Source organism: Balaenoptera musculus, chromosome 10 (assembly GCF_009873245.2).
Source record: "Balaenoptera musculus isolate JJ_BM4_2016_0621 chromosome 10, mBalMus1.pri.v3, whole genome shotgun sequence".
Classification (NCBI taxonomy): domain Eukaryota; kingdom Metazoa; phylum Chordata; class Mammalia; order Artiodactyla; family Balaenopteridae; genus Balaenoptera; species Balaenoptera musculus.
In genome coordinates this window covers 79,815,972-79,839,879 of record NC_045794.1, presented here as the reverse complement: position 1 = coordinate 79,839,879, position 23,908 = coordinate 79,815,972, and the positions used below count along the sequence as shown (strand labels likewise).

The 23,908-nt window shown below is 37.8% G+C and overlaps 1 protein-coding gene across 1 annotated transcript in view; it reads right to left on the bottom strand.

Moving 5' to 3' along the window:
* Nucleotides 1-23,908, bottom strand: part of CFAP54 (cilia and flagella associated protein 54) — a 298,821-nt gene that overhangs the window by 220,644 nt on the left and 54,269 nt on the right. The window contains 4 exon segments of the mRNA XM_036865998.1: nucleotides 15,512-15,633; nucleotides 15,725-15,811; nucleotides 19,802-19,928; nucleotides 20,293-20,421. Of these exon segments, the coding sequence (XP_036721893.1) occupies nucleotides 15,512-15,633; nucleotides 15,725-15,811; nucleotides 19,802-19,928; nucleotides 20,293-20,421 (465 nt within the window).

Genomic DNA, 23,908 nt, shown 5'->3' with positions numbered 1-23,908 from the left:
CATCATGTCTAAAACGTTCTGATTGGGTCTTGACCAATTTTAACTTTAGACCCCCTAATTCAGATCCCATGGTCCAATTTGAAATAGATTAATAAACGTATTAAAGTTTTAAGTGAAAGGTAACAGGAGAAAAGTCTAAGACCAAGTCCTTGATTTAGGTAAATCAGATAAATTCTCTAATAGAACTCAAGGTAGACCTAATGCTAGTTAGAAATTAAAATCCTAACTTAGTGAGGTAAATCACTGAGCTGCTAATAAAATTCCACTTATAAGAAAGTGATTAGTATACTAATTCAAAAAGATATATGCACTCCCATGTTCACTGCAACATCATTTATAACCTAAATGTGCACCACTGGAGGAATGGATAGAGAAAATGTGAGATGGATGGATAAATAACGGAATTTTATTCAGCCATTAAAAAAAATGAAATCTTGCCATTTGCAACAACATGGATGGACCTTGAGGGCATTATGATAAGTGAAATAAGCTAGACAGAGAAAGATAAACACCATATGATCTCACGTATATATGGAATCCAACCAAAAAACAAAAACAAAAACCAAGCTCACAGATGCAGAGAATAGATTGGTGGTTGCCAAAGGTAGGGGGGTTGGGGGTGGGCAAAATGGGTGAAGAGGGTCAAAAACAAACTCCCAGTTATAAAATAAATAAGTCATGGGGATATAATGCACAGCATGGTGAATATAGTTAATGCTGTATTGCAGATGTGAAAGTTGCTAAAAGTGTAGATCTTAAAAGTTCTCATCACAAGAAAAAATGTGTAACTGTATGGTGACAATTACATAAGTTAATAATATATTATTAATACATAATAACATAAATTAATAAGACTTGTGGTGACCATTTAGCAATATATATAAAAATGGAATTATGACATTGTATACCTGAAACTAATACAATGTTGTCTATTATACCTCAATTAAAGAAAAGAAAGTGATCAGGGGTTTTTTAAAGGGGGTTCCTCAATAGAAGGAGGAAATATCACCAGAAAAGAAGACCCAAAAAATCAAGATAGAAAAATTTGCATGAAACCAGCTCTACTTAATTGTGAAAGAGAAAGTGTTATCAATATGGATGTGACTTGCCTATCCATGGCCAACATGTTGCCTAATATGTCTAACAAAACATACTGTTTTGTTTGTTTTATATCTTTATTGGAGTATAATTGCTTTACAACGTTGTACTAGTTTCTGCAGTATAACAAAGTGAATCAGCTATATGTATACGTATATCCCCATATCCCCTCCCTCTTGAGCCTCCTTCCCACCCTCCCTATCCCACCTCTCAATCATCAAGCTGATCTCCCTGTGCTATGCAGCAGCTCCCCACTAGCTATCTGTTTTACATTTGGCAGTGCATATATGTCAATGCTACCCTCTCACTTTGTCCCAGCTTACCCTCCCCACTCCCCGTGTCCTCAAGTCCATTCTCTACGTGTGTCTTTATTCCTGTCCTGCCCCTAGGTTCATTGGTACCGTTTTTTTAGATTCCATATACGTGCGTTAGCATACGGTACTTGTTTTTCTCTTTCTGACTTACTTCACTCTGTATGACACTCTCTAGGTCCACCCACCTCACTACAAATAATTTCGTTTCTTTTTATGGCTGAGTAATATTCCATTGTATGTATGTACCACATCTTCTTTATCCATTCATCCGACGATGGACATTTAGGTTGTTTCCATGTCCTGGCTATTGTAAATAGAGCTGCAATGAACATTGTGGTACATGACTCTTTTTGAATTATGGTTTTCTCAGGGTATATGCCCAGTAGTGGGATTGCTGGGTCATATGGTAGTTCTATTTTTAGTGTTTTAAGGAACCTCCATACTGTTCTCCATAGTGGCTGTATCAATTTACATTCCCACCAACAGTGCAGGAGGTTTCCCTTTTCTCCACTCCCTCTCCAGCATTTATTGTTTGTAGATTTTTTGATGATGGTCATTCTGACTGATGTGAGGTGATACCTCATTGTGGTTTTGATTTGCATTTCTCTAATGATTAGTGATGTTGAGCATCTTTCCATGTGTTTGTTGGCAATCTGTATGTCTACTTTAGAGAAATGTCTATTTAGATCTTCTGCCCATTTTTGGATTGGGTTGTTTGTTTTATTGATATTGAGCTGCATGAGCTGCTTGTATACTTTGGAGATTAATCCTTGGTCAGTTGCTTACCATATGATCCAGTAATCCCACTCCTGGGCGTATATCTGCAGAAAACTATAATTCAAAAAGACACATGCACCCTGATGTTCATTGCAGCACTATTTACAATCGCCAGACATGGAAGCAACTTAAATGTCCACTGACAGAAGAATGGATAAAGAAGATGTGGTACATATATACAATGGAATTTACTCAGCCATAAAAAAGAAGGAAATAATGCCATTTGCAGCAACATGGATGGACCTAGATATTGTCATACTGAGTGAAGTAAGTCAGATAGAGAAAGGCAAATATCATGTAATATCGCTTATATGTGGAATCTAAAAACAAGGGTACAAATGAACTGATCTACAAAACATAGAGTCACAGATATAGAAAACAAACTTACGGTTACCAGGGGGGAAAGGGGGGGAGGGATAAATTGGTAGATTTGGATTGACATATACACACAACTATATATAAAATAGATAACGAATAAGGACCTACTGTATAGCATGGGGAACTCTACTTAATACTCTGTGATGACCTATATGGGAAAAGAATCTAAAAAAGAGTAGATATATGTATATGAATAACTGATTCACTTTACTGTACACCTGAAACTAACATAACATTGTAAGTCAACTATACTCCAATAACAATTTTTTTAATTAAAATAAAATAAAATAAGCTATAAGGATATATTGTACAACACAGGGAATAAAGCCAATATTTTATAATAACTATAAATGGAGTATAACCTTTCAAAGTTGTGAATCACTGTATTGTACACCTGTAACATATAATATTGTAAGCAACTGCACTTCAATTTTTAAAAAAACATATTGTTTTATTGCCACAAAACAATAGTACTGAAGTCCAAAGTACTATTGTCTGAATGCAAATCTCTCTGCCTATGGTTTCCACTAGAGAATGTGTGACCTGTCTCTTTTTACAAGTTACTCAAGGCTTATGATGACAGATTGACATTAAATACATTTGAAAACGACTTAACATCCACAGTGCAGCAAAACACTTGCAGAAAGATGTAATGCAATCTGGAAGGACGTGATTAGCACACACCTAAACAACTATCACAAGACTGGAATGATAAAGTGCCACATTTATTACTCATCTAGTAGATCTCCCAAGGTATATTCTGGGTTCTCAACAATATTATGTACATTTTAGAAGAAGATGAAAAGTAGGTTGTCATATCCAAGAATCCTGGCAAAGAATATTGCTGAGAATAAAATATAAGCTTTACAAGATCTAAGAGAGGAGGGAGAGGAGAAGATGGCAGAAGAGTAAGACGCAGAGATCACCTTCCTCCCCACAGATTCATCAGAAATACATCTACACGTGGAACTGCTCCTGTAGAACACCCACTGAATGCTGGCAGAAGACTTCAGACCTCCCAAAAGGCAAGAAACTCCCCACATACCTGGGTAGGGCAAAAGAAAAAAGAAACAACAGAGACAAAAGAATAGGGACGGGACCTGCAGCAGTGGGAGGGAGCTGTGAAGGAGGAAAGGTTTCCACACACTAGGAAGCCCCTTCGCGGGCGGAGACTGTGGGTGGCGGAGGGGGGGAAGCTTCGGAGCCACAGAGGAGAGCGCAGCCACAGGGGTGCGGAGGGCAAAGCGGAGAGATTCCCACACAGAGAAGCGGTGCCGACCAGCACTCACCAGCCCGAGAGGCTTGTCTGCTCACCCGCTGGGGCGGGCGGGGATGGGAGCTGAGGCTCGGGCTTCCGTCGGATCCCAGGGAGAGGACTGGGGTTGGTGGCCTGAACACAGCCTGAAGGGGTTAGCACGCCACAGTTAGCCGGGAGGGAGTCTGGGAAAAGGTCTGGAGCTGCCGAACAGGCAAGAGACTTTTTCTTCCCTCTTTGTTTCCTGGTGCGAGAGGAGAGGGGATTAAGAGCGCTGCTTAAAGGAGCTCCAGAGACGGGCGCGAGCCGCGGCTATGAGCGCGGACCCCAGAGACGGGCATGAGATGCTAAGGCTGCTGCTGCCGCCACCAAGAAGCCTGTGTGCGAGCACAGGTCACTATCCACACCTCCCCTCCCGGGAGCCTGTGCAGCCCACCACTGCCAGGGTCCCGTGACCCAGGGACAACTTCCCCGGGAGAACACACGGCGCGCCTCAGGCTGCTGCAACGTCACGCCGGCTTCTGCCACCGCAGGCTCGCCCCGCCTCCTCTGTACCCCTCCCTCCCCCCGGCCTGAGTGAGCCAGAGCCCCCGAAGCAGCTGCTCCTTTAACCCCGTCCTGTGTGAGCGAAGAACAGACGCCCTCAGGCGACCTACACGCAGAGGCGGGGCCAAATCCAAAGCTGAACCCCAGGAGCTGTGAGAACAAAGAAGAGAAAGGGAAATTTCTCCCAGCAGCCTCAGGAGCAGCAGATTAAATCTCCACAGTCAACTTGATGTACCTGCATCTGTGGAATACCTGAATAGACAACGAATCGTCCCAAATTGAGGAGGTGGACTTTGGGAGCAAGATATATTATTTTTTCCCCTTTTCCTCTTTTTGTGAGTGTGTATGTATATGCTTCTGTGTGAGATTTTGTCTCTATAGCTTTGCTTTCACCATTTGTCCTAGGGTTCCGTCCGTCCATTTTTTTGTTTGTTTTTTGTTTTTTTTTTTTACTTTAGAAAAAAAATTTTTTTCTTTCTTTCTTAATAATTATTTTTTATTTTTTATTTTAATAACTTTATTTTATTTTATCTTACTTTATTTTATTTTATCTTCTTTCTTTTTTTCTTTCTATATTTTCTCCCTTTTATTCTGAGCTGTGTGGATGAAAGGCTCTTGGTGCTCCAGGCAGGCATCAGGGCTGTGTCTCTGAGGTGGGAGAGCCAACTTCAGGACACTGGTCCACAAGAGACCTCCCAGCTCCACGTAATACCAAACGAAAATCTCCCAGAGATCTCCATCACAACACCAAGACCCAGCTTCACTCAACGAACAGCAAGCTATAGTGCTGAACACCCTATGCCAAACAACTAGCAAGACAGGAACACAGCCCCATCCCTTAGCAGAGAGGCTGCCTAAAATCATAATAAGGCCACAGATACCCCAAAACACACCACCAGACGTGGACCTGCCCACCAGAAAGACAAGATGCAGCCTCATCCATCAGAACACAGGCACTAGTCCCCTCCACCAGGAAGCCTACACAACCCACTGAACCAACCTTAGCCACTGGGGACAGATACCAAAAACAACAGGAACTAAGAACCTGCAACCTGCGAAAAGGAGACCCCAAACACAGTAAGATAAGCAAAATGAGAAGACAGAAAAACACACAGCAGATGAAGGAGCAAGGTAAAAACACACCAGACCTAACAAATGAAGCAGAAATAGGCAGTCTACCTGAAAAAGAATTCAGAATAATGATAGTAAAGATGATCCAAAATCTTGGAAAGAGAATAGACAAAATGCAAGAAACATTTAACAAGGACATAGAAGAACTAAAGAGGAACCAAGCAATGATGAAAAACACAATAAATGAAATTAAAAATACTCTAGAAGGGATCAATAGCAGAATAACTGAGGCAGAAGAACGGATAAGTGACCTGGAAGATAAAATAGTGGAAATAACTACTGCAGAGCAGAATAAAGAAAAAAGAATGAAAAGAACTGAGGACAGTCTCAGAGACTTCTGGGACAACATTAAACGCACCAACATTCGAATTATAGGGGTCCCAGAAGAAGAAGAGAAAAAGAAAGGGACTGAGAAAATATTTGAAGAGATTATAGTTGAAAACTTCCCTAATATGGGAAAGGAAATAGTTAATCAAGTCCTGGAAGCACAGAGAGTCCCATACAGGATAAATCCAAGGAGAAACACGCCAAGACACATATTAATCAAACTATCAAAAATTAAATATAAAGAAAACATATTAAAAGCAGCAAGGGAAAAATAACAAATAACACACAAGGGAATCCCCATAAGGTTAACAGCTGATGTTTCAGCAGAAACTCTGCAAGCCAGAAGGGAGTGGCAGGACATATTTAAAGTGATGAAGGAGAAAAACCTACAACCAAGATTACTCTACCCAGCAAGGATCTCATTCAGATTTGATGGAGAAATTAAAACCTTTACAGACAAGCAAAAGCTGAGAGAGTTCAGCACCACCAAACCAGCTTTACAACAAATGCTAAAGGAACTTGTCTAGGCAAGAAACACAAGAGAAGGAAAACACCTACAATAACAAACCCAAAACATTTAAGAAAATGGGAATAGGAACATACATATAGATAATTACCTTAAATGTAAATGGATTAAATGCTCCCACCAAAAGACACAGACTGGCTGAATGGATACAAAAACAAGACCTGTATATATGCTGTCTACAAGAGACCCACTTCAGACCTAGGGACACATACAGACTGAAAGTGAGGGGATGGAAAAAGATATTCCATGCAAATGGAAATCAAAAGAAAGCTGGAGTAGCAATTCTCATATAAGACAAAACAGACTTTAAAATAAAGACTATTACAAGAGACAAAGGACACTATATAATGATCAAGGGATTGATTCAAGAAGAAGATATAACAATTATAAATATTTATGCACCCAACATAGGAGCACCTCAATACATAAGGCAAATACTAACAGCCATAAAAGGGGAAATCGACAGTAACACAATCATAGTAGGGGACTTTAACACCCCACTTTCACCAATGGACAGATCATCCAAAATGAAAATAAATAAGGAAACCCAAGCTTTAAATGATACATTAAACAAGGTGGACTTAATTGATATTTATAGGACATTCCACCCAAAAACAACAGAATACACATTTTTCTCAGTGCTCATGGAACATTCTCCAGGATAGATCATATCTTGGGTCACAAATCAAGCCTTGGTAAATTTAAGAAAATTGAAATCGTATCAAGTATCTTTTCTGACCACAACGCTATGAGACTAGATATCAATTACAGGAAAAGATCTGTAAAAAATACAAACACATGGAGGCTCCACAATACACTACTTAATAACGAAGTGATCACTGAAGAAATCAAAGGGGAAATCAAAAAATACCTAGAAACAAATGACAATGGAGACACGACAACCCAAAACCTATGGGACGCAGCAAAAGCAGTGCTAAGAGCGAAGTTTATAGCAATACAAGCCTACCTCAAGAAACAGGAAACATCTCAAATAAACAACCTAACCTTGCACCTAAAGCAATTAGAGAAAGAAGAACAAAAAAACCCCAAAGTTAGCAGAAGGAAAGAAATCATAAAGATCAGATCAGAAATAAATGAAAAAGAAATGAAGGAAACAATAGCAAAGATCAATAAAACTAAAAGCTGGTTCTTTGAGAAGATAAACAAAATTGATAAACCATTAGCCAGATTCATCAAGAAAAAAAGGGAGAAGACTCAAATCAATAGAATTAGAAATGAAAAAGGAGAAGTAACAACTGACACGGCAGAAATACAAACGATCATGAGAGATTACTACAAGAAACTTTATGCCAATAAAATGGACAACCTGGAAGAAATGGACAAATTCTTAGAAATGCACAACCTGCCGAGACTGAACCAGGAAGAAATAGAAAATATGAACAGACCAATCACAAGCACTGAAATTGAAACTGTGATTAAAAATCTTCCAACAAACCAAAGCCCAGGACCAGATGGCTTCACAGGTGAATTCTATCAAACATTTAGAGAAGAGCTAACACCTATCCTTCTCAAACTCTTCCAAAATATTGCAGAGGGAGGAACACTCCCAAACTCATTCTACGAGGCCACCATCACCCTGATACCAAAACCAGACAAAGATGTCACAAAGAAAGAAAACTACAGGCCAATATCACTGATGAACATAGATGCAAAAATCCTCAACAAAATACTAGCAAACAGAATCCAACAGCACATTAAAAGGATCATACACCATGATCAAGTGGGGTTTATTCCAGGAATGCAAGGATTCTTCAATATACGCAAATCAATCAATGTGATACACCATATTAACAAATTGAAGGAGAAAAACCATATGATCATCTCAATAGATGCAGAGAAAGCTTTTGACAAAATTCAACACCCATTTATGATAAAAGCCCTGCAGAAAGCAGGCAGAGAGGGAACTTTCCTCAACATAATAAAGGCCATATATGACAAGCCCACAGCCAACATCGTCCTCAATGGTGAAAAACTGAAACCATTTCCACTAAGATCAGGAACAAGACAAGGTTGCCCACTCTCACCACTATTATTCAACATAGTTTTGGAAGTTTTAGCCACAGCAATCAGAGAAGAAAAAGAAATAAAAGGAATCCAAATCGGAAAAGAAGAAGTAAAGCTGTCATTGTTTGCAGATGACATGATACTATACGTAGAGAATCCTAAAGATGCTACCAGAAAACTACTAGAGCTAATCAATGAATTTGGTAAAGTAGCAGGATACAAAATTAATGCACAGAACTCTCTTGCATTCCTATACACTAATGATGAAAAATCTGAAAGTGAAATTAAGAAAACACTCTCATTTACCATTGCAACAAAAGGAATAAAATATCTAGGAATAAACCTACCTAAGGAGACAAAAGACCTGTATGCAGAAAATTATAAGACACTGATGAAAGAAATTAAAGATGATACAAATAGATGGAGAGATATACCATGTTCTTGGATTGGAAGAATCAACGTTGTGAAAATGACTCTACTACCCAAAGCAATCTACAGATTCAATGCAATCCCTATCAAACTACCAATGGCATTTTTCACAGAACTAGAACAAAAAATTTCACAATTTGTATGGAAACATAAAAGACCCCGAATAGCCAAAGCAATCTTGAGAACGAAAAATGGAGCTGGAGGAATCAGGCTCCCTGACTTCAGACTGTACTACAAAGCTACAGTAATCAAGACACTATGGTACTGGCACAAAAACAGAAACATAGATCAATGGAACAGGATAGAAAGCCCAGAGATAAACCCAAGCGCATATGGTCACCTTATCTTTGATAAAGGAGGCAAGCATATACAGTGGAGAAAAGACAGCCTCTTCAATAAGTGGTGCTGGGAAAACTGGACAGGTACATGTAAAAGTATGAAATTAGAACACTCCCTAACACCATACACAAAAATAAACTCAAAATGGATTAAAGACCTAAATGTAAGGCCAAACACTATCAAACTCTTAGAGGAAAACATAGGCAGAACACTCTATGACATAAATCACAGCAAGATCCTTCTTGACCCAGCTCCTAGAGAAATGGAAATAAAAACAAAAATAAACAAATGGGACCTAATGAAACTTAAAAGCTTTTGCACAGCAAAGGAAACCATAAACAAGACCAAACGACAACCCTCAGAATGGGAGAAAATATTTACAAATGAAGCAACTGAGAAAGGATTAATCTCCAAAATTTATAAGCAGCTCATGCAGCTCAATAACAAAAAAACAAACAACCCAATCCAAAAATGGGCAGAAGACCTAAATAGACATTTCTCGAAAGAAGATATACAGATTGCCAACAAACACATGAAAGAATGCTCAACATCATTAATCATTAGAGAAATGCAAATCAAAACTACAATGAGATATCATCTCACACCGGTCAGAATGGCCATCATCAAAAAATTTAGAAACAATAAATGCTGGAGAGGGTGTGGAGAAAAGGGAACCCTCTTGCACTGTTGGTGGGGAAGTAAGTTGATATAGCCACTATGGAGAACAGTATGGAGGTTCCTTAAAAAACTAAAATTAGAACTACCATACGACCCAGCAGTCCCACTACTGGGCATATACCCTGAGAAAACCATAATTCAGAAAGAGTCATGTACCAAAATGTTCATTGCAGCTCTATTTACAATAGCCAGGACATGGAAGTGACCTAAATGTCCATCGTCGGATGAATGGATAAAGAAGATGTGGCACATATATACAATGGAATATTACTCAGCCATAAAAAGAAAAGAAATGGAGTTATCTGTAGTGAGGTGGATGGAGTTAGAGTCCGTCATACAGAGTGAAGTAAGTCAGAAAGAGAAAAAGAAATACAGTATGCTAACGCATATATATGGAATCTAAGGGGAAAAAAAAAAAAAAAAGGTCATGAACAACCTAGTGGTAAGACGGGAATAAAGACACAGACCTACTAGAGAATGGACTTGAGGATATGGGGAGGGGGAAGGGTAAGCTGGGACAAAGTGAGAGAGTGTCATGGACATATATACACTACCAAACGTAAAATAGATAGCTAGTGGGAAGCAACCGCATAGCACAGGGAGATCAGCTCTGTGCTTTGTGACCACCTAGAGGGGTGGGATAGGGAGGGTGGGAGGGAGGGAGATGCAAGAGGGAAGAGATATGGGAAAATATGTATATGTATAACTGATTCACTTTGTTATAAAGCAGAAACTAACACACCATTGTAAAGCAATTATACTCCAATAAAGATGTTAAAAAAAAAAAGATCTAAGAGAAAAGACAGAAAGAAGTGTGTAGTTTGATAGAGAAAAATATGTCTAAAGCACCAAAAATCATCCTGATATGACAAAATAGAATATTCCAGACTGCTTAAATTAGAAGATAAAATAGTAGTAATACTAATGGCTAACATTTATTGACTGCTTATTCTATGCCAAATGCTAAGCATTTTATAGGCATCATTTCACTGAACCTTCCCAAGAACACCCATTTTACAGATGAAGAAATTAAAACTTAACAGAGCATGGGTAACTTGACCTTGGTCATACAGCTGGTCAGCAGCAGTACCAAAACTCTAATCCAAGACCCTTATACTCCTAACCATTATGATTTCTTGTCTTAATACAAAGTGAAGTTAAAAAGAAGCATGGAGAGGCAACCAGAGATGAAGTTTTCTATGCAATAACGTCAAAATATTTAAAAGAAAAAAATCCTAAAATGTAAATATTCTAAAATCTCTGTCAGTAGTTTGAAGACTGCGGGTCAAAACATGACCTCAAAAGAGGGGGGTTAGAATCAAAAAGGGTTTTACTCTTTATGAGGAAGACTTCAGCATGGAACAATTAAAAAGAACTGAGAAGATCTCTGAAAAATATTGGCTTACATATATTTTTCCTTAAAAAAGCAAATAGAATTAATTTGACTAAAATGCTATAAAATAGGAAAAATCATTTCACTTGGTAATCCAATTACTGTTAACATAGTTAATACAATGGTATTTAGGGGCCATCAAGATGTAAATTCAGGAAGTATTAAAGCCAGGAGTGGTTAGAACTTCTAGTGACCTGGGCTTCTTCATTAGTTCTGGTTTCAAATTAGGACCATAAAATTAGATTCTGTGTTGATTATAAAAAATAATCTGCTAATCTATAATGCTCCTTTGCTTAGAGTTGAAGCATTATGACTGGATTTTGGAACTGCTAAAATCATGTCAATTATTGATTTAAGTTTCAACATATAGTCCTAGGGGAACACTAGGTGCATCAGTTAGGGCTCTTTGCAACAGAAGCAACAGCAACATAAGGCTTGGAGCACAGCAGGTCCAGAGAGGCAAGAGGGTCTACAGAACACAACTAACATATTCTAATCAGGACACAGGCATTGGAATGAATGAATGCCACTACTTTTTGTCTTTTTATCCCTCTGTTCAAGATTCAGATTCCAAGGAGGGAGCAACCAATCAGCCTAGCTTGCATCATCAGTCCTCCTCTTGGCTGGCAGAGAAGAGAGGCCCTGAAAAGTCTTACCTGATTTCTTCTAGTGGGGAAGAAGAAATTCCTCCAAAGGTGATGTTTGGAAGAGGGAAATAAATGCTGGACAGAAAACAACAGTATACAACCCTGCCCTGGTACCCTTAGCACTTGGACTGAGGAGTATTCCTGCCTCTTCCCAGTGAGGAATTGCTCTGCAAAGATGTTGAATGTTGGGCTGCTGGACTCTGAAGTGAACTAGGAGTGATGATCATAAGCCATATGCTGATTCCTCTATTTATCAGAAGTAGAAAATCAGGGACATCTCAGGCTGGTTCTAGGTGCAATCCATTAAAATAAATCTGAGGTATAATGTGTAAAATGCCAACATGGACTTCCAGAAGTCAAATAACCGAGACAGGAAAATGAGAAAAATAAAGCCCCACAATCAAGAAAAAAAGCCAACCATCTCTTTTAGAAGGCTAATGGGTTCTTATCAAAGGTTTGTCCGTCATCCGTGGCAACAAGCTAGTCCACCTTTAATGGACGTGAAATAAAAGACACCTGATGAGAGTATCCATCTCCACAAGGTCGGGAAACTTCTGAAAAACTAAAACAGGGTATGAATTATTTAAGGGTTCTGCAAAGACCCAGGCTTTTCAAATCTTTTTTATGGTATCAGGTGACACATCAGATACTGATTTGGGGATAATTTTATTACCAGACCGTGATCATGTAAAGCATGCTGTAATATAGCCCAAAAGAAAATGACTGCCAAGGGAATGAAATTTATTTGTCTTCTTTAAGGAAAGAAACTTTGGCAATTATTTGAGCCATAACATCGTTGTTTATGAGAGTACCCTGAGGACTGATCATTAAGCTTTAACACTAGGATGAAAAATTGCCACGGAGGAGCAGAGGTGGCTATAGAAGATTTCAGGACTTCTAAATAAATATTCAACATTTCCCAGCTGGTGACAATCCTTACGGAGGGCTCCTCATAAAAAGTAGAGCTTCTAAATGCCTCTCATGAGTCTAAGAGGATATTATAATTTTTCTTAAGTGAAAATAGTTTCACTTAAGAAATAGAAGGAAAAGATACACAAGGAGAACATGAAAACTTCAGACCTCTCACATCTCCCGTGTGTTCCCAGTCACAGTGGTAGAAAGACAGAGGCCTAACAGGGCAATGGGCATATTATGATAATATAAAGACAAGATTGCATCATAATAAAACAAAAGGGAAAATCCCAGAGGCTTTACTCTCTCTGGACTGTGAGAGGCCATGGGATGAGTCCTGAGAGAAACAGTTCTAAAAGAAAGATAAGTTTTACTTGCCATGGAAATAGGACTGAAGTACTAATGTCCTCCAAGCACTAGGCAGTAGCGAGTGGCTGCAGAAGCATCTGCTGAGAAAATGGATCTGAACCCCAGGAGTCTTCCAGCAGAGATCAGACACCACTTGGCCTGGTCAGCTGAGACTATCCAATACCATTATCAAATTCCTTCATTCAAATTCTAGAAATTCTAATGTAATGAGGCTCTCCCCTAATACTGCCAGGACAGACTTCCCCACCTTGAACACTGATAGCATCTGTTTATCCAGAATCCTTAGACTTATTAACTAGACTCTACTTTCTCTCTGGTCTCACCTCTTACCATCCTCTCCAAACACTTCCCTCCCCTTTGCCATTGCATCGAAGCTTCTGTTACACTGAATGACCTCCAGGACCACAAGCACTCTATGACCTTTCTAGCCTCAGGACCTTTGCACAGGTTGTTCTCTCTGCCTTGCATGTCCTTTCCACTTTTGTCTTTCTCTTTCTCTGGATACTCCTGCCTGTCTTTCAGTATTCAACTTCATGTCACTTTTTCTGGATGTTTCTTCAAATATTCCCCACTGTTGGGTTAGGTATTCCCTTCCTGAATTCCCCTGGCACTCTTGCAATTAGAGCACCTATGACGATGACTCATAATCACTTACTTACACGTCTATGTTCCCATAGACTGGATTTATCTTGAAGACAGAGACCACAAGAGCAGGCAATCCATCAATACTGGTTGAATAAAGAAAGGATTTTTGTTTGTTTTTATCCCTTGTACTCAGCATAATACCAGGCGCATAGTCAACTTGCAATAAAACATTTGCTGAATGGATCATAGGCGCTCAAAAACATATGTTGGATGAAATGAAGTGATGGACTTATGATCAGGAAGTACTACATACCAGAAATCTAAAATTCCAATATTCTATTGCATTGGCCAAAAAGTTCGTTCAGGTTTTTCCATAACATCTTACAGAAAATCCGGAATGAACTTTTTGGTCGACCCAATACTTTCTAACTTCAAACACCTATCCTTCTAGCTCTCTCAGATTCTGATTTTCTGGTCCCTGACCTCATAGAGATGCCCAATCTCTTGATATCTCCATAGTCTACCAAGTCTTTAAAAGTCTTGATGGTGTTACTTCCTTCCCTACACAATCTGCACCCATTTTTCATTATGAACTTTTAACCTATACTTTCGTGTTTTTAAAAATAATCCAGTCCAGTACAAATCTCTACTGTCACAAATATTCTACTGTCACAGCTACTAAGAATACCACACCAGGATAATATCATACCAGCATGCAGATGAGGCCACCTGAAAATCCATGGTCTTCAACCTCAGCCAGAACTTCAGGATGCTGACCAGTCCTTTAACTTAGAGTCAGCTCCCTCATCCATTCCTCTCCACTCTCCAATCACCTTCTCTCTCCCCAGTCCAACTAACCACCCTCACTCTCCATGGCTGGCAGATTCCCTTGCCTCCTATTTTACAGATGATTGAGATAAGAAGGCATCCACTCAACTCTCTGCCTCCACACCAACGGACTTATTGAAATCTACATCTGTCTGTGCCTCCTTCCCTTTTATATCAGAGGATGAGGTGTCTGCTCTGCAGCCCACCCTCCACTGAAGATGAATCACTTAACATGTGCTTTCAATCTCATCCCCTTCCCTCTTCTATTAGAGGACCCCACTATATGTCGAACTCCTCTTAAACTCTGTATCCTTCCCCTAGCTTTGACTTACTCTTTTCTTTCTCTTGTCAGTCAAGCTACTTGTATTCTCTACCTCATCATATGCCATTCATTCTGCCAACACAATCAAACTTTTGTGATACGCAGGGGCAAAAATAAAACAGAAATGTGATTCCCCTCAGAAATTTAAACTCTAAAATCAACATACAATGAATAAGTAAGAAGACAGAACAATTTCTAGGTCAGAGAGAGACAACAACAGCAAGGCAATTGGTCCATAAATCAGCAATATCCATCTGAGAGAAGGTACTTTAGCCCATGGACTTTAAGTATTTTAGTTCCATAGTAAGGAATGCATTTATGCTGGCACAGTGTCACTTACATTCTACGATTTACCTCATTTTGAATCCTTCTGATTTTATTTAGCTCCCCATGTAAGGTTTCCCTGCAGACAGAGAACTTCTCATTTCAGGAGAGTTCAGGGCTGGAGATACAGATTAATTTCCCTGCTTAGAACTATTGCACTTCACATAGAGAAGACTAGACACGGCAAATCTAAAAGTTCATAATCTAATGTTAACGGCAACACATTATTTTTAGCAAAGAGAAATAAATCATTCATTTTTAACAGGGGTTGCATGTCAGGACTAAAAGAAGAAATGATATATTGTTACCGTCAAGAAGTTATGTAGAGATGTACAGGTTGCATCTTTCTCAAACGTTAGAAGGGTTTTCTGCATCAAGTAAATTGCTTTGGATAGCTTATTCTTCCTTATTTTATTCATTACACTTAATTCTGTAAAAGCAAACAAACATTTCACCAAAAGGGCAACATAAAAACTATCTTTAAAAAATGTGGAAAGACAGTTGATCCAAAATTTAATTACCTGTAAAACAATCAGGACTTCCAGGTTTTTTTGGCTTTTCTGGACCTTTGGTAGATATATTTTTGCTAACAGTTGGAGTCTGCAAAACTGAAGAAGAAGAATAAGAAGGAGAAGAAGGAGATTGTTATCACAATTAGGTTTATGTTCAAGAAAGGAAATATTTTCTAAACACTAAAGAGTAACTATTTGTAAAATTATTGCTTCCTCTATCATGTCATCTTTTTTTCATTAATAGATAAAAATTCAAACAAATCTAATACAGTTTTATCATTAAATTCTTTTATTTGCTACTGTATGAGAAGTTCAAGAATTTTTAAATTATAACAATATTTGGTTTTCTATTTCACCTTAAATAAAATTATCTTGAAGGTTGATAAATAGGGTCCAACCTACTTTTGTTCACTTTCCCTCTTCATAAACTTTTCAAAATTGCTCCATCCATGGTTCCTGCAAGAGCTCTGGGTACCACATGAAGACCTCCACTCTCCTCTATCTGTGGTTGATAAAATCAGAGCCTCTCTCAAGATTTTCAACTAACACACAAATTATTGCCAGTTGGTTGTGAGCAGTGAGAGATCCTGGTGTGCAACTAGGACTGACCATCACGGTGGTCCAGGAAAGAGATAACAGGATGAGGGAGAAGCAGATAAAGGTATGCTGGTCCAGGGAGATGGAGAATATTGCACTGATTCTTGATTTTCCAGGTCTGGCCCTCAAGAGACCTGGCAATATATTGTTTCTGTCCTTAAAGGTACATGAGTGTACCTGTAGTAACCTTACAATAAACCCCTTTTATTGAGGTTTAATTATTTGTGCTAATGCACATGAGTCACCATGGGATGATGACTGATTGATGAAAAGATGCCAAAAGACACCGTTAAAGGATATAAGGGTTTTTTAATGGCAAAGGATAAGGAAATTTATCTTCATGGAAATAGCAACACAAAGCGGAAAATAATGCATCATTCTCTCAGTACCTAGGGTATTATAAACGCTAATTAAGTGATAGCTCTCATGATTATAATCACTGGAGATAAGGATGAGATTGCAAGAACACTCTGAATGCCCAATACAGGAGTCACATTTAATGCCACAGTCATCAGTAGACAACCACTGTAAAGTTCTTGAATAAGAATGACAAAAGCAGTATTTAGGCAACATTAGTCAGACAGCAGCATACAAGAGTGAAGAATGACAGGAGAAAAAAAGTGATAATCTGTGCTAGGGTGGCAGTTCAATAAAGCAGAGAAAAACATCAAGCAGATCCAGAGATATTGCAAAGAAATAATAACTAATCCTATGTAAATATATACATATATATATATATAGAGAGAGAGAGAGAGAGAGAGAGAGTCAACTACAAATTGGCACTTGCCACTGACAGTTGCCAACTACCTCTACAAGGGTTAAATCATGTGCTGCTGCAGCTGCTGACTTTCAACATCCCCTGAAAGGAGCTCAGGGTGGAAAGCAGAAATGAGGCACTCTGTGCTCTGGGAAAAACTGGCAGAACCGGTCTTCAGATAGTTAGCTATTTTCAGGAGTTGATTTTATGAGCCCAATTCTTGTATCCCCTCATATCTAGAAAAGCTCTAAAATCTTTCATGATGACGTCTGCTCCTCGTGACTAGCAGAAACCTTCTGCAAAAAATATGTGCTTCATTGCATGTACTCCCCCTTCACCAAAATCACATATATACTGACCTGCCCCCTACCTCTTTGGAGCAGTTACTCAGAGCTATCTGAGATGCTGTCTCCCAGGCTATAGTCCTCATTTTGCCCCAAATAAAACTTAACTTGCAACTCTCGTGTTGTGCACTTTTTTAAAGTCAGTTATCTATATATAGATATATAGGTATCTATAGATATATCCAAAATATATAAAAAACTCAAGCCATTTAATAATAAAAAAATCTGATTTTAAAATGGGCAGAGGAACTAAATAGACATTTTTCCAAAGAAAATATACAAATGGCCTACTAGTACATGAAAAGATGCTTAACATCACTAATCATCAGGGAAATGCAAATCAAAACCACAATAAGATATTACCTCATGCCTATTAAAATGGCTATCATCAAAAAAGACAAAAGATAATAAACACTGGCGAGGCTGTGGATTAAAGGATACCCTTATACACTACTGGTGGGAATGTAAATTGGTTAAGCCACTATGGAAAACACTATGGAGGTTTCTCAAAAAACTAAAAATAGAACTACTATATGATCCAGCAATCTACTTCTGGGTATATCTCCAAAGGAAATAAAAACAAGATCTTAGAGATATCTACAGTCCCATGTTCATTGCAGCATTATTCACAATAGCTAAGATATGGCAACACCTAAATATCCATCAGTGGGTGAACGTATAAAGAAGATGTGACACACACACACACACACACACAGTGGAATATTATTCGGTCAGGAGAAAGACATTTGCACTAATATGGATGGACTTTGAGGGCATTATGCTAGGTGAAATAAGTTACACAGAGAAAGACAAATACTGTATGGCATCACTTATATGTGGAATCTAAAAAACCCAAAGTCATAGAAACAGAGAGTAGAGTGCTGGTTACCAGGGGCTGAGGAAGTGGGAAAATGGAGAGATATTGGTCAAAGGGTACATAAGATGAATAAGTTCTGGGGACCTAATGTACAGCATGGATCATAGTTAATAATACTGTAGTAGACACTTGTAAGTTGCAAAGTGAGTAAATCTTGAATGTTCTCACCACAAAATAAGAAACGGGAATTATGTGACATGCTTGAGCTGTTAGCTAACGCTATGACAGTAATCATTTTGCAATATGTTAGTGTATCAAATCTACACGTTGTACACCTTGAACTTACATAATGTGGTATGTCAATTATATCTTAATAAAGCTGAGGAGAAAAAGTCTGCACTCAAAAATTATTTAATTAACCAGCATTTGATTAAATTTGTTTAGCTGTATATATGATGGGACATCTGAATGTATTCGACAGAGATCAGAAGTCATGTTAGGCTGGAACACTCAGTTCTATTATATAATTACTCAGTAATTTAAAATGAGGAAGTGGTAGTTAAGTGAATATTGACTATATAATCATGCCAGGAGTAACTTGGCTTTATCAAAATTTAACCTCAAACAGAAGAGATTTTTAGACCTAATGATATTTTAAATCTTATTCTGAAACTTGAGTAGTTGTGTTTCTATATGCACACTAGAATTACTATCAGCATTTTTTTTTAATGTTTTGACCTCTTTACCTAAATAATGAGGCAAAAACAACTTAGATCCAACTCATCTGTCCTTTCACACTGCTGTCAGAGATGTCTTTCTAAATTTTTCAATAGCTTCCAGGATAAAATATAAACCCTTTAATCCTTCAAGATCTGTGATCTACCCCTCTAGGCTTATCTGTGTCAATCTCCCATGTGTGCTCTTTACTGCAGCCATAAGAAAATTCCAGCAGTTTCTAGACTTCACCATATAATTGTTTGCTTCCACCTTACTAAAAGTTGCTTTCTCCATTCAAAATGACTGCCTCCTTCTCGATTTTCTTCATAAAGATATTTATGAAGATAAAGATAAAGACAGCCTTCTGGTCAACTATCACTTCTTCCAAGAAGCCATCCCTGACTTTCTTGCCTGTTATACTCTTCTGTGTGCCCATAACAAACACTCTGAGCCCACTTCTATTTCATTTATTAACCTTGACTATTATAGTTGGCTTACTTATCTAGAAGCTCAAAATTAAAGGCTGTGTCTTATTTGGACCAAGCTTAATATGGTTCCTAGATTTGATAGAGACTCAATAAATGTTTGCTTCATTAAATTAAGAAAATATCAATAATTTACTATAGCTCAAACAATTTAATTTTTTAGAAGTTTACTGATTTGCTATGCAAGGTGTAAAGAAATAATGAAAGATATCTATTGATATTTATCGGAGAAGTAAGAAAAAATAAAATAATGAAATTTATCTGGAAAACACCTAGTCAACAAGAACAGTTTATAAATTAAATTGATTCTGTACTTGAACTTGTCTTAAAACTGACTCAGAACAAGTTATTTGCTTTGATGGCTACTACCTTGCAATTGGTCAAGAAGCACAACGGCCATTCGGTGCTGGGCTTCAATTAGTTCAAGATGCAAATCCATTATGAAACTATTCCGTGTGACTGGTTTGCACGTGTCTGCATCTATACAGTGGGTGTGCTTCGGTAGAATTGAAGTAAAAATTAAAAAGGCATACGGTTATCAAAACATACTAAAAATAGCTCTATCCTATTATCATTCAGGTTATCACTTTACTCTTAGCCATTGAAGTCTGCTCACTTCTCAACTCTTTGCAATCTGGCTTACACACTAAGAAATCTGCTTTTCAAATTCACCAGCAGCCTCTTCAGTGACAGATTCAAAGACTTCTCACCCTCCTTGATTTCTTCTGGGAAAAGGGGAATATATTTCTGGCCTATGAGAGGGAAGCCACCACAAACCATGCTTTACTTACCTATTTGCAAGGCCAGCCCTCTTCCTAGTTAAATAAAATAAACCTAATGTAAGAGTTTCTCATTCTCACCGTGGCATAGCAATGGTCAACCACTGATGATCCATTTGGCAAAGCAGTTAACATGCAATTCAAATTTATTCCACCAATGGCTTTGTCAAGAAGTTCATAGGCCAAAAATAACTGTTCCTCAGGTTTTTTCTAAAGTAATTTTATAAACAAAACAGAAAAATTAAAGGGAAAATCATATACAACACTTCCCAACTTTTTAACAATAATTCAAAACCAAATAACAAATTTAAATAGCCTATCCAAGATCAACATCGTATTTCTCACTAAGTATATTTGTTTTTGATTAAACGTGGAATACTATTAATAAGGGTAAAATAATAAATACAGTTCATTTTTCCAAATATTAATTAAACTTTTCAAAAACATGTATATAACTTCCTTTTATGGTTTTCAAAATTCTGATGGTACCAAATGTATAGGTAAATTTTAAAAATCTAACTCATAATTTGTCATTTTCACATACTTTATTTTGAAAGTTAATTTTTTTTGAATCTCTGAGCTGGAAATCTAGACTTGGAGGCCATCAAATCCAATGGTCTACATTGTGATTTTCAAAAACTAAATACCTTCTATTATAATTATCCTCACAGAGAGACAAATACAGAGAATAACATAAAGAGCAACCAGCTTTGTTCAAACTTTCTAATTTTTCATATTTTCTTCAGAAAATGTTTAGGAAATAAAGCAAACACATAACATGCAGATCATTGAAATCCCCTGTATAACTGTTCATAGTGACTCTCTTCTTCTCTGCCCCTAGAGGTAGCCACTGTCCTTGAATTTGGCTTTTAACCATTCTTTTGCATGTTTTTAAACTTTTACTACATGTGTATGTGTCCATTAACAATATACAATATCACTTTGCATATTTTTAATTCTCTTGTAAAATTCTGCGGTTCACTTTTTTCACTCAACCATATGTCATTGAAATCTTCTCCTGCAATTCAGTGTGTCAGTCAGGGTTTAGTTAGGAACACAGAGCAACTCTAGGTATTGCAAGCAGAAAGGGATTTAATGCACAGTGTTTTGTGTTTGGTAGTTGCAATCATTGCTGCTTTTTGTTGTGGTCATCCATTTACAATGCTTGGTGTCAGTTTATCTCTTGTAAAAATAAAATACAGTGTGTGTGTGTGTGTGAAAAAAAAAAAAAAAGAATCACAGGCTCAGGGTGACTCACAACCCAAATAGTGTAAATTTGAAAAACGGACCTACATGAGGGCAGGTCCAAATTATTTGGAAGAGAGACTTTCTCCCGTTTACTCCACTTTCAGTACCCAAATTGAGAAACCTCCCTACCAAATAGGCAGATATTTTTCTAGTCGACTGTTTCCTAAGATGAGTCTTGTAGGCTCTAACTAAACGTGTGAGTCTGAGTTCCAAGCCCCATCCTTCATGTGCCCAAGGCTCATCTCTTGTCCCTAAATGGTTGTTAGTCTAAGTTTCTTTGTAACTGAGCCCATCAACCTACTGCAGCATCTATTCATAAACTTACCATTCTGGTTTTCAGTTCCCCTTTCTATTTTGGCCCCTGGAATTTACCTTACTTTCTTGTGAGCTCTGTGGTGTACTTAAGGATATTTGTTCAATTCTGTCCAAAATTTCTAGGTGTTTTGTAGGAAGAGGGTTTTCAGGTCATCTAGTTTTCCATTTTGCCACAAACAGAAGTCTCTAAGGATACCTCTTAACACCGAGGAGCTTCAAAGACCCCCCACACATACCCACCTTCCGACGCTGTCATCATCATCACCACCATCATCTCTGTCATCATCACAGCTAATATTGAATTAAAACACGTTCCAAGTACTGGGCTAAATGCTTTATATGGACTAATTTTTAAATTACCATAATCCTATGAGGTACTTATTAATGATTAAAACTTTATAACCCATTTGTCAAAAATAGCTATGTATTCAGTAAAACTTTAAGTTTTCTAAAAATATAATCACAATAGCACCTTATATATGTTTTAAATAGTTGCATGTATACATGCAAGATATATAATTTATCCCACCTGCAGACTCTGCTAGGTGAGCATATGGATTTTGGACTCTCCTTACAATAAATTCTCACTCCTCCCCACTTCACTCCCTTCCAAATAGGTCTGAGACTCTAGGTTGAGATTTAGTGCCCTTTGCGAAACATAAGGGAAAAACTGAGTTGCCACCATGTGCCGGTTACTGGTTTCCACAATGTTACCGATATCTCATTTGAACTGTATCACTTAAATACTACCAGTAGAATAGATACTATTGTTATAATTTTACAGATGAGGACACCTATATTCAAACAGATTAAATAGTTTATTCAAGATCACACAGTCAACATTAAAGTCAGGATTCAACTCCAGGTCTCCCGATACCAACTGCTATGCCCTTAGACCACACCAATGAATCACCCTTACTCCACCTACCACATGCCCCAGTACAGCTGAGCAGGTAGTGTATGGCACAGTTTTAGGGGTGCCATTCACATTGTAGTCATCATAGACTTCTATATTTATTTTGATAATTTCCCAGCAGATGGCAATACATCATATCAAGGAAAGGGTGCATTCTTCTAATTTAAACACAGTAGCAATAGTTCATAAATGGTTTTCAGTTTCTTCATGGTCACCTTCTAAGAAATCCATTTCATTTAGTGCCTTTAATTGCCAGAATTTTCCCATGCAAGCCAAAATCTAGTGCTTTGTAACTTCTATTAGTATTCCTAGTCGTGCCCTATGAAGCTTCAGAGGATAAGTGCTAGTCCACAAAGCCAGTAATTCTTAAATTCTAGTTTCCTTAAGAATCTACCTGGCAAACTTTTAAGAACCTCACACCTGAATTATAAACTTTTAAGAACCTCACACCTGAAATTATGATTCAATACGTCTAGAATGGGAAATAGGAAGCTACATATTTAGCAAGCACTGTAAATGATCCCTGGAAAAACCATTGGCAGACAGCTATTATGCCCCCTCAATCTCTTATGCAGTTCAAACATTCTCTGTTCCCAATTTAAGACTTGTCAGCTCTCTCTCTTTAGAAGACAAAGTACAGCGTAAAGAACTCAAAACTGCATTCTCTGAAACCTATTATCAGAAGATGAACATTACATTCAAGAAAGTAAATTCAGAATGCTCCCCCAGTCCTCTGGTACATTCAGTGTATTTTATTTGTCCCCAGTTTCTTAGGACTTGCATTTTTTATGTATTAGAAAAAAATACTTTATACAAATATCCTGAAGACACTTTTTTTTTAATGAAGAGGCAGCACAGCATAGTGGCTAAATGCCTGAACTTTGAAGGAAACACACCTAAGTTCAAATCCACTTACTGTGTAACCTTGATCAAGTAGAATGTAGTAGTGAAAATGATCACTATGACTACACAAATCAACTTGAGTCAATCTCACAAACACAGTACTGAGATTAAAAAATGAGCTGCAGAAGAATACACAGAGTATGACACCATTTATATAAATTTAAAAACAGTACCCTACTGCTTAAGGATACAAACATGTGTAATAAAAATACTAAAATGCCTGAAATTTATAATCACTCTTTAGAACAGCAGTTACTCCTACGTAGGGAGAAAGACAATATGATCTGGAGCAGTTAGTGGAGGAGCTGAGTTTCA